This window comes from Triticum dicoccoides, chromosome 6A, assembly GCF_002162155.2.
Source record: "Triticum dicoccoides isolate Atlit2015 ecotype Zavitan chromosome 6A, WEW_v2.0, whole genome shotgun sequence".
In the NCBI taxonomy this organism is placed as follows: domain Eukaryota; kingdom Viridiplantae; phylum Streptophyta; class Magnoliopsida; order Poales; family Poaceae; genus Triticum; species Triticum dicoccoides.
The window spans coordinates 558,739,776-558,751,440 of record NC_041390.1 but is presented as its reverse complement, the minus strand read 5'-3'; the positions used below and the strand labels follow the sequence as shown (position 1 = coordinate 558,751,440).

Below are 11,665 nucleotides of genomic sequence, written 5' to 3'. Positions count from 1 at the left end.
GTGCGTGTGTGTGTGTGTCTCCGGTGCCATGTCTGCGTCGCGTGCAGTGCCTAGCATGTAAACGTCTCATCATACGACGAACATCAGCTACATTAGCAAGCCCTGCTGGGCTGCGAGTCGCTGCAGCCTCTCACCAATCCGCGCAAGCAATCTCTTAGGCCAACTCCACCGCGCGACCTCAAACAGACGTCCGTTTTGTCCTGTTTTTGTCCTTTTAGATAGGAATTTAGGGTCGTGTCCGGGCCTGTTCTGGGATGCGGTGACCGTGCGCCCAGCGTGCTGCCGCATCCTTTTGCCCCATCCTGTCCGTCAGGGTCAAGAAATGCCCAAATTTACATTAAAACTAGTTTCGAACCCAAATTTTTGTCTGAAAATTAAAATAGTTTTACAACCCAATTGAAATTGTCTTTAATAAAATAGTTTTCCAACCAAATCGAAATTGTCTTGACTGAACATAAAATGGACAAATACATCTATTGGTTGCCAATGTGATCCCACACGTGCTCAACCAAATCATTTTGAAGATTCACATGAGTGTGCCAATCACGCATCTCACGGTGGAATTGGGCAAAGTGTTTAAATGTGGCCGGGTCTTGGTGCAGGGGCTCGATATTTTCACCTTCATAATCAAATCCTTGGTCGAAGATACTCTCATCACGCTCGTCCTCGACGATCATGTTGTGCATGATCACACAAGCAGTCATCACCTTCCAAAGCTTCCCTTCATCCCATGACAGTGCAGGGTTTCGAACGATACCCCACCGGGATTGAAGCACACCAAAAGCACGTTCCACATCCTTTCTAACACTCTCTTGCATTTGGGCAAATCTCTTTCTCTTCTCACCTTGGGGTTTTGAGATTGTCTTCACAAAAGTTGACCACTGAGGATATATACCATCTGCTAGATAGTATCCCTTGTTGTAATGGTGGCCATTGATCTCAAAGTTGACAGGTGAGGAGTGGCCTTCTGCAAGCCTCGCGAAGACTGGAGAACGCTGCAGCACGTTGATATCATTGTGAGAACCTGCCATGCCGAAGAAAGAATGCCATATCCAAAGATCTTGTGATGCCACCGCTTTTAATATGACAGTGCACCCGTTAACATGCCCCTTGTACTGGCCTTGCCAATCAAATGGACAGTTCTTCCACTCCCAGTGCATACAATCTATGCTGCCAAGCATACCTGGAAAGCCTCTAGCTGCGTTGGTCGCCAACAATCTCTCTGTATCAGCGGCAGTTGGCTGCCTCAAGTACTCTGGGCCAAAGACCTCGATCACAGCCTGGCAAAACTTGTACATTGACATCAGACATGTTGTCTCACTCATACGCACATACTCATCCACCAAATCACTTGGAATTCCATATGCAAGCATGCGGATGGCCGCGGTGCATTTCTGGTAGGAGGAGAATCCAAGCTTGCCAAGGGCATCCGTCTTGCACTTGAAGTATGGGTCATGAGCAACCACTCCCTCTCGGATACAATTGAACACATGCCTTGCCATACGAAAACGGCGACGAAATTTATTCGGCCTGAAGAGCGGGGTGTTGGCAAAGTAATCTGCATAGAGCAGGGCGTGGCCTCTCTCCCTGTTGCGGTTCAGGTTGGGAGCACGGCCAGGGAGTAACCCCCTGTACCGAGGAAGCTGCCGTTGAATATGGTCGTGAACGACCAGTGCAGCCACCACAAGATCGTCATCATCCAACGACGAATCGTCCGATGAACAAAGGAAGTGATGGAAGAAAAACTCGTCTCCACTGTCCATACCTTTGTTGGCAAAAGGTCGAACACCTTGCGGTCGTGGTGGCGAAGAGGTTGCGATGATCACCTCGACGCAGCAGGGTGGTTGCCGGCCGGCTACAGGCCGCTCTGGAGCTCTCGTCGGAATCTGCCTCGGCCGCCGTGGTACGTCGCCGGCAGTCGTGTCCCCTCTGCCACCGGCAAGGACGGCGACGGCCAAACCTCCTCCGATCGACGACCAAAACTACGGCGGGAGCGCGGGCGTGGTGGCGGCCATGTCGAGACGTGGTTTGGTATGGACGGCGGGAGGGCTACGCGGTGAGGAGGCGGCCGGAGAATAGCGGCGGCGCCGGCGGCGGGGCGGGGCGGGGAGAGAGGGTGAAGCGTTGGGAGCGGAGGGACTGCTAATGTCCCTGACAGGCGGGCCACGAGGGGGGACAAGGGCGTGCGTCGAGACCGTCCGCGCGCGTCCGTTTCACCCCAAACCGAGCGCAAGTTTGGGCGGGGGATGGGTCGAAAGCGGACGGAATTCGGACATTTGTCCGTTTGCGCCCGCGCGCTGGGCCGTCTCGTTTGTCTTTTTTATTTCAAACGGACAGAGGCGGACAGGATAGGGTCGCGCGGTAGAGTTGGCCTTAGTAGCATCGTTATCTGAAGACAGAACTAAGAGGGCACATGGCCGGGTTCAGAGAATCAGATTGCTAAGTGGCGCATCTCCATTTGAGGGTGGTGAACTTGTGCACATGCATCGACAGTTATGTCTCGTTGGTACACAAGTACGTATGCCCAAGCATCATCTTATGATGTCTCGTTTACGTTACATACACTCAATACGTTCAGCACAGCATATACCGTGCCAGGACACATGGCAGCACGAGTACGTACGCTAGGATTGATCACGCCTTGACAAAGGCATGAGGAATTCCTGCCGCGATGATCATACGTACGTACGTAGTGCCTCGCGACTAGCTGCTCCTCCTGACGGGTGGAGTTAATGCTGCAGAATATATGCTGGTAGCTAGCAAGCCGGGCCGGCGGGAACACGCCTAGTCGCCTACAGTAGTGTTTGGTCTGCAGGCGAAGCGGGACAGACGGGGTACGGGTACGAGCCATGAGCGTTGGCACTTGGCAGTTAGAGCGCTGTCTGGCAGCGGCAGCGGCAGCGGCAGGTGGTGGCACCGCGCCGCCCGCCAGTCCGGTCGTCGTACGGGCACCACCGGCACCGGGTCGCCGGGCCGGGTCGGTCGTGCAGCGACGTGAGAGGGTGGGCGGTGGAGGGAGGGGCCCCGCCGCGCTTGCGTCCGTGGCGCCGCCGACGCCGACCGATCGATCGGGACGTGTCCGCTAACTCGAACCCGGCCTGCCCACGCACGTGGCGCCCGCGTCCCCGGCGCGCGCACGGTGCACGCCGGGCGCCCATGCTGCGCGCGCGCGGGCGCTTCCGTTCCGAAGGCTTACCCGGCCCGGCCGTGTGGACTTGGCGCGCGCGCGCGTCGGCGTCGCTCTGTATGTATGTATGTAGAGCACGCACGCACGCACGCCCGGTCCTGCCGCGCGGGTCGCTGTCCGTGTCCGGTGGGCATACGCCATGCCATACGTAGCGACTGAGCGACGGATTCCGCCATACGTATGGAGGCCGCCTGAACGCATGCGCAGGCGCGGATGCAAACGCGACGGGTAACCGGTCGTTCATTCTGATCGCGGTGCATGTCGGTTACCTAATGGCTAATGCGATGGTCACTCCGGGCGGTGCTTAGGTGGGCGATAGCTTTCCGGTGAAGTGACGGCCAACGTGGGATGCCGCCGCGTTCGTCTTCTCTCCGGGGGTCGATCGGAACATCGACCGTGCTCACGTACGGAATATATTTCGTTTCTGTCTCATGCACGATGAATAAAACAACAACCATATCTACGTGCACTGGATTCCAGAGCCGTGGTCCGGGCCCTTGCCACACTCGGTTCCAGAAATCAAATAGCCACCGAAATGGACGTGTTCTGTCGGTAGTTAGAATTTAGAGGACCTGCACATTTTTTCTTTTCAATTTCACTTAAAACCATCAACTGGAAATGCAACCTGCCGTGTGTAACGGACAATCATGGACCCAAAATAACACCAGGAAGGAAACATGAAGCATGTAGCAAGGCTTGCCTCTATTTTTTTTTTAGCATCAGTACAGACATAAGCGCTCATATACACGCGCATACACTCACCCCTATGAACGCACACACGCACACCCTACCCCTATGAGCACCTCCGAAAGACTGGGCCGGCATATCATCTTGAGATTTTACGAAGTAACCGTAGGCGCCTCGTAGTCGACGGGAACGTCTTCTCCCACTGAAAGCGTATCACCGAAATTCCTGAAATAAATCCAGGATAAATGCGAGCACCAGGATTTGAACCCTGGTGGGTTGGGAATACCACTGTCCACCTAACTATCTCAACCAGAGATTGGTTCGTGGCTTGTCTCTATTTGCTATTGCTAGTGCCGCATAGGTGTCTCAGTAGCTTTCAGTTGTAATGTTGGACCAAGATTTCATGTTCAAAGATGAATTCTAACAAGTCCGAGAATAGTTCAAAGATGAATTCTATTTGCTAGTTTAGGATTTTTTTTGAAGCAAAGCAAACTAATTGATACTACGAACTGGTATTTCCCTTTCTTACTGCTGCCGTAGCGTCTCCATATTTTTTTTTCACTCATTTACATCACTTAACACTAATACAAACTGTACAGGAAGCAAAATCGGTCTGGGGATGGTCGCTCGACTGGATTTTGTCCGTCGATAAAAAGGGTCCAGACCAAACCAAACCAATCCAGTAATCATTAAATCCCACACCAAACCAAATTATAGCAGGAGCTCAGTCCGTTTCAACCAAACCAGAGCAGCCCAAAATGAAAACCGGACTGAAACTATGGTTTTCAGCCCAAACTATTACCAGGTTTAATTCCAACAGTCGAGAAAAGTCAAACATTGTTACAGAAAAGAAACTGAGAACGCCTTTATAGACTACCATATCCCTCTCCGCGTCTAAAGAAAGCCGGTCTCCAACGCCCCGTGTTTTCTCATCTCAAAATTCAGGTAACTACAGAACCACGTATGAAACTAGCTAACTGTATACACATCCTCGTTGGAATTACATTTTTTATGTAGTAGCCATATCGTATATAAGAGATAGTTTCTTCAAGCTAATTTCAGAGGTGGGCCGAATCTGGATGCTGCTGGTCTTGTTCTATCCGGTAAAGACTTTCTCCGTTGTTCGGCACATGCGACATACTCATCGATTGGAGGAAGAGGGGGCTCCCCCTTCTCGTCTTTTGGAATTTGTCCCCTGATAAACTGTGGAAGGCAAACACATTGACCAAGTGAGAAGCTGACGATGCCCCAAAAGAGGAGGGGAAATAACTTGTGGGCTGGTTTACCATACCTTCGATGCCCAATGCCTTTCTGCCTGCATGCAGATATCCCTGATATCTCTTCCTGCCATCCTGCACTCAGTGTTTAGAACAAGTAAGATAATGGACTGCTAAGCACAGCACAGTTTGTCTTGAATGATCTTTTAGCAGTATGCGTAGCTGTCCAGACTGTCCAGATGAAAAACAAAAAACATTGGTACACGATCTAATTTCCTACTCCCTCCGTTCCGAATTACTCGTCGCGGAATTGGATGTGTCTAGATGCATTTTAGTTCTAGATACATTCATTTCTGCGACGAGTAATTTGGAACGGAGGGAGTAGATACTAGTACCAGGATGGGATAGCACACCAACCCTTGCTAACCAAGTCAAGAGTCACAAATAGACAAATAAGAACCGATGCAGCTTTCCCTGATCTACAGTAATGCATTTAAGAATCTAAATTCAATACACAAGCCGTTAAAAAGAAACGATAAGCCGGACATTTGCTACTGCAAACACGACAGGCTTGTGGCTCAATCAGGACTTGCATATTTTTTTGTGTTACAAAATGTACCACACTAAGTGCTCCCTCTGTAAACAAATGCAAGACGTTTTAGGACACAACTCAAACATATTTTCGGAGCATCTCTTTGCCGCTTCCAGGTACACAAGGATCATATATACATGTGATCCCCGTCTCTGATGGACTATGCACCATTACGGCACTGAGTTTAGAAACATTTCTTTCCTTCAAATATTTTTCAGAGGAACGTAAAACAAATATATCAATATGCATATATCTTGTTTTATTCGTTTAGATTTATCCTTATGGATCTGTATAGTCTTTAGGAGATGATATGGAGCTACTCCTGCCATATAAATATCAGAGCATGCAGAAGTTATTTACCATATGTTAATGGAGCTGTGAAGGACTTAGTGTTGAATATCAAAGCATGCAGAAGTTATTTACCATATGTCAATTTTACACATTTTATTTGTTATATTGAGCAGTTGACCTACAAAACATATGCTACTAAATGTGACAGCATCTTCTTCCAATGAACTGTCAATGTGGTTTCGCAAACATTCGTTTTGTTCTGAAAAGGAAAATTTAGGTATATAACTGGTATTTTTGTTTTTTCATTAGCGGCTCTGTAGCAACACAGGGACATCCTGATTGAAGATTCAGAATGAAGTACTTACTCCTCAGTGGCAAGGGAAAACTGAACCAACTCGGATTTTGTTAGGTGCTTTGCATATTGGGCTGCTATTTCTGCACGGCTCTGCTGGTCCGGTAGGCCGAAACAAATCATTGAATCAAAACGGCTGCAAATTAACAAAGGAAACAGGAGAAGTTAAGAGTACAGTTTTCATAATCCAAATAAAAGATAAGATCAAATTGATCATGATATCTAAGTTTTATATAAATGTTACAAGGTTTAACGTCAATTTTTTTTCACAAGGTTAAGTAGTTTAGTCCAGTATTGCAGCACTGTTTATTTGTATAGCTTATATGTTGTTATGTACGGCTCCTAGAAAAATGCAGGAAGCCAAAAAGAATCTCGCATAAGAACTTCAGTACTCACTAGACAGTGTGAACATTAGTTAGGACTGTTTACAGGAACACAGAAGGGGGGTGGCGAAATAGAACTAAACCTGATGAGAGCAGGATCAAGGTCTTCCTTTCTATTTGTTGCAGCAATAACCACCACACGTCTATCCTGCTCGAACCCGTCGATCTTCACAAAAGAAATTTAATTAATGGCAATAATACACACGGCAGGTGCAGTGATTGTATAAGCATGATAGAAGCACCTAACAGACCGCATGCAGGTCTTTTGTCAGGTAACTGAGAGGTATCAAGCTATCAAAATTGGATACCAAAAACATGGAGAATAGCAACAGGGGCTTACATGCTAATGCTTGCACAAAGCGTAAGTAAATAACCACAGCAAAAACCAGGCATGAAATAAGAAGTCCTGCCAGTTAGAAGTATGCGCTTTCATACATGTTACAATGTACAGTTTCTGCAACACAGTAAGGGTTTTAAGAGTATTGTATCTCTTATTCAATCTCCGGGGTTTACACAAGGTCTCAAAAGTGCTGTACCAATGTGTGTGCCGAAGTGCAGACTGGGCTAGCTAAAGTAGATTGCTCTAGTGGATGTCGTGTCGTGTGGCGTGACGACTTTGGGTAATTCCTACTGGGTTCTGCAAATTCTGAGGAGCGAGTGGCCTACGCTGAACTGGTTGCTGTTCCAAGCACGAAAGGCCATGGCACTAACCCGCTGACAATGGTATGAGGTGAAAGTGGATGTGGACCGTGCAGGGATTGCGACAAAGCTGGCAACTACCGCGTCATATTGTTTGGCATTTGGTTAGGTGTGACAGAAATAATGTCTACATCCAAAGATTATGTAACTTCGTTTAATGTTCCCCTGGCTTCTCTTGAGCCGTGGCTATGCACTCTCATGGTTTTGAATAAATAAAGCCCATAGTCTCACCTTCCCTCCCTAACAGGCAGGATGAGTGATTGAAAGAAGTATGTATAAACTCAGTGGTAACTTACACCAACAGAGGTAACAGGCACTCAATATTACTTACACCCACAGAGGTCAGAGGCACTCTACCTGTCGCAGAATTACTGATAATATCCTTCGAGTAGCTTCATGCATTTCACTATCTCGAGAAATAGCAAAAGAGTCTACCTATACAAGGATATAAATTAGAAGGATGCAAAATTCACATCTTAGTATAAACAGGAAAATCAAATCACTATGAAGCGAAGTATACTAAAATAGAGAACAAAAACAGGCTAAAGGGTCATGCAGAGCTCCTAGTTAAGTTGTTTTGGAGGCATATAAGTATAAGTAGTTCTACTTCACCAGCCATCATCATTTGGAAAGAAGGCAAAATTCGGCTTAAAGCCTAAAGAAGCAACACATTTTTTATGAAATTTGGAACAACAACAAAAATATTCCACCAACATCAGTATGTTAAGCACCACCATACATTTCGTAACTGATGTATTATCCATAACACATGTATGCTATAAAGATGACGGTGCGTACCTCATCTAGGAAAATAATACCTCCATCAGGAAGATTGTTGGCAAGTGAGAAAACAGATCCCAACAGGCGCTCACTTTCACCATAATATTTTGACATGATGATCTCCAGTGGCACATATAATAGTGGAACTCCCTAGAATAAGTAAAGTGATCAGCAGAAAAGCTTCAGAAAACATATTTCAGTTTCTTTTGCACAAAATTACTTTCAAGAATTTCCAAAAGTATAGGAGTATTGAGTTACCGCTTGCTTGGCAATAACACGAGCAGAAGATGTCTTACCAGTCCCTGAAATGATGAGACAGTGGTAACTGGTAAAGTAAGCAAACAAACCAGCAAAAAACAGACGCAGTCATACTATTAGCGCACAAAGAGGGGCTCAAAATCAGGAAGTGCAAGCACTGATCTGTTGCAATTTCTCGCTTATAGTAAATAGTCTAACCAACAAATACTATAACTTTAATTATGAAATGACATAACCTACTTACCTACTATTTTTTTACCATGGTTGTTAACATTAATTAAGAAACAAAATAGCACAAAATGTAATATTTTTATTTTTGGTATTGAAATTTGCATTGAAGTAAAAGGCCATTCAGATCACGCACCAGGTGGACCTTCAAACAGAACCGCCCGAGGTCGATTTGTTTCAAATTTGCAACGTGTACCTCGAGCAATGTCATCATATATTTGAGGATTCTGTAAAGCCAAGAGTACAGTATCCTCTATCTCCCTATAAAGAACAAAAGACATATATTAAACCTTAGAACTATGCCTTTATGATAGAATACACAAAAGCAGTTGACTATTAAGACTGATAGTAAGTTCTGCAGTCGAGCACCAACCAGAATGTGTCAACTATCAAGGAAAGAAGTCAAATAAGCAGAAAAGCAGAAAGGAATGGCACAATGCATGGGGGATGCTTGTAATTATCATTGAACAAACACATCTACATACTAATAATATAATACCTTTACTTTGCATATATAAAATATCTGCTGTTTCGAGATTAAAAGTAACAGATGTTGTACCTTTTCTGATGTTCATATCCAGCAATGTTCTCCCACATGACAGTGCCATCCATTGGAACACTAGAGGTTTCATCAAACCCATAGACCCTAACACCCATATCCTCTAAATCAGATACAGTTTTTTCTATAGAGGGTAGATGCTTAGATCTCTGACCACTTCCTTTGGTTGATGCTTTCCCTGGTGATGTCTTAACATCTTTCTGGCCAGCTATTTTTAAAGCACTGACCAAACCTTCAAGTTCTTTCGAACTAAAACTGTCAGGCTTGATGAATTCAATTTCCTGAGAGTACACACAACAATCAGAAATTGCATGAAATCTTTATATAATGACAAAGTGTAGGTTAAATTTCTTAAACAATCTTAATTAAGTATACATACATAAGGACTAACAGCATATTCAGATCCGACAAGTGGCTCAAATATCAAAACACAAAGAGAATCTTCATTGTTCTCTCCAGTGCTTGCTGTCGTTTTTGGAGGATTCAGTGTTATTTGACGCGCAGCTGCACTGGAACAGAATTAATTGATTAAAACACAATATAATTGGTTACTTGGCAACACCTATTTCTATGACATGGAAAAGAAAAACACAAGGCAATTTGCAGGTAAGAAGACTACATGAGAAATCCTGACAATAATGCTTGCACCTCCCACAACCATCAACAAAGATTTAAAAATGCAATGTATCATTTGTATCTATGATTCCCCTTCAGCTGATCAACCAAGATAATACAATTGCGCCAATCCAAGCAGAGAGAAATAGTGGCACAGGACTCTGATTAAGGAGAAAAATAAATATGGAAAGAGGATGTGAGGACACAAGAGAATGCATGTGGGTGAAATCTGAAACTGTATTATCTGCGATCTATATATGATTGCCCTTAGCACAAGTGCAAAACCAAATAACCAGGCAATGACAACACATATCTTTGCACCAAACTGAATATCATCCTGTTTCTTTTGCTAACCTGTCCCAAGCACGCAATAGTATCTCTGAGCCACCAACACACTGTTCTGCCTCAAGTCCGATATGCGTTACGAGATCAACAATGAGGCGCGATATATTACAGGTTGACGGTACATTGAATTTAACAACCACCTGTAAAAAAAACTAAATCAGAGAAATTAAATGCAATTATGAAGTGAATCTTGCACAAGGTTACTATCTGTTACTGATTATGGGGTGAAAATGTGCAGTTCTAAGTAAACACAGTAGCCCGCCCTGAATGTCATGCCAGATCAACAAAATGCACTTACAACTGCGCTCTAATAGCAACCGTGCAACAATCAACCTAACCTGCATCTCACGGTATCCTTGTGCCGACTACGGAGACTCACAATTCTTTCTTGAACTGACTGATTCTCGTACTTAGGTTCACTCGAATTTGTTACCAGTTACCACTGTGACATGCTAAATCTATACTTTCTACATTAACCAGTGCACCAAAGCATTCCCACCAAAGTGGCTGACACAATGTACACCGAAGTGCTCACTAATTCCTCTAGCCCTTAGACTGACATGTTATGCACAACTAATATTGTTCAGCAGACATCTCGAATGTCTGTACTGTGCTGTGTGTGTGGACAGTGGTGGTGGGGGGACGACCTTCTGGCCCTTGATTGCAACTTCAAACTTCGGGTACGACCCTGGCTGCATTCCTCGGCTCTCAATCAGCTCCATTATCCTCTTCCTCTCCTTGCGGGCCAAGTCCTCCACCGGTGCCGCGTCAGTGCTCACCGCACCGTCAGCCACGCCCTGTAAACACAGATCAAGCTAAGTCCAGCTCCCTTAACGAAAACCGAAAGCTCGGACAGAAGCAAAACATAACACGCCACCTCCTCATTGGCATCGGCGTAGGCCACCACCGGCAGCGACGCGAGCGCGGCGGCCGCGGCGGCAGCGAGAAAGGCGGCACTCCTCGAGGACGAAGCGCGCGATTTCGCATTGGGGAACCCTAGGCGTGACCCTAGTGCCGTAGAAGGCGAGGCAGAGGCGGAGGCGGCGATGGGCTTTTGGAGAGGAGGCGGCGGGGGAGAGGAGGAGGTGGTGGTGGAGGCCGCCGCCCCGGCTTGCAGTTGGCGGAGGAGGCGGGTCGCTGGGAGGCGTCGGCGGAGAAGCATCGCCGTGCCGAGGTTTCGCCGCCAGGAAGACTGGTGTGGGGGAGGCCACCGGAGAGTTCGCGGCGCCGGGGAGTTTCGCAGTTGTGCTTTGCCTTTTGCCCCCTGCTCACGAAAGAACAAGGCGTATTTCCGATGGACGCCTCTATGACGTTTTTCTACTTCACTTGGAATGCGCCTTCATGGCGTTTACGGTTTTTTTTTTTAGACAATCATGGCATCCTATATACATAAGAAGTTCATCCCCACTACATGATTTATCTTAACATGCAAACTGTCCACATCAGCAGATCAGCCACATCATCATTCCATA

The 11,665-nt window shown here is 46.3% G+C and overlaps 1 protein-coding gene across 1 annotated transcript; it reads right to left on the bottom strand.

Annotated features, from left to right (window-relative positions):
* Positions 1-4,630: 4,630 nt before the first annotated feature.
* LOC119317902 (cell division control protein 48 homolog C-like) lies at positions 4,631-11,451 on the bottom strand. Its single transcript, XM_037592401.1, has 13 exons — positions 11,071-11,451; positions 10,841-10,990; positions 10,203-10,333; positions 9,613-9,742; positions 9,234-9,514; positions 8,811-8,935; positions 8,447-8,490; positions 8,207-8,338; positions 7,766-7,843; positions 6,793-6,875; positions 6,340-6,462; positions 5,166-5,226; positions 4,631-5,077 (listed from the first exon to the last, which is right to left on the bottom strand). The coding sequence occupies exons 1-13, from the start codon at positions 11,353-11,355 to the stop codon at positions 4,922-4,924; spliced, it is 1,779 nt and encodes a 592-aa protein (XP_037448298.1). The 5' UTR covers positions 11,356-11,451; the 3' UTR covers positions 4,631-4,921.
* Between the last annotated feature and the right edge of the window lie 214 nt (positions 11,452-11,665).

Excerpts from the sequence above, each read along its gene's own strand:
- LOC119317902 (XM_037592401.1), bottom strand. The coding sequence starts at position 11,355 with ATGCTTCTCCGCCGACGCCTCCCAGCGACCCGCCTCCTCCGCCAACTG. Across the intron at positions 9,515-9,612 it reads AATATGCTGTTAGTCCTTAT|GAAATTGAATTCATCAAGCC; the intron begins GTATGTATACTT and ends GTGTACTCTCAG. Across the intron at positions 7,844-8,206 it reads GTATTATTTTCCTAGATGAG|GTAGACTCTTTTGCTATTTC; the intron begins GTACGCACCGTC and ends ATCCTTGTATAG.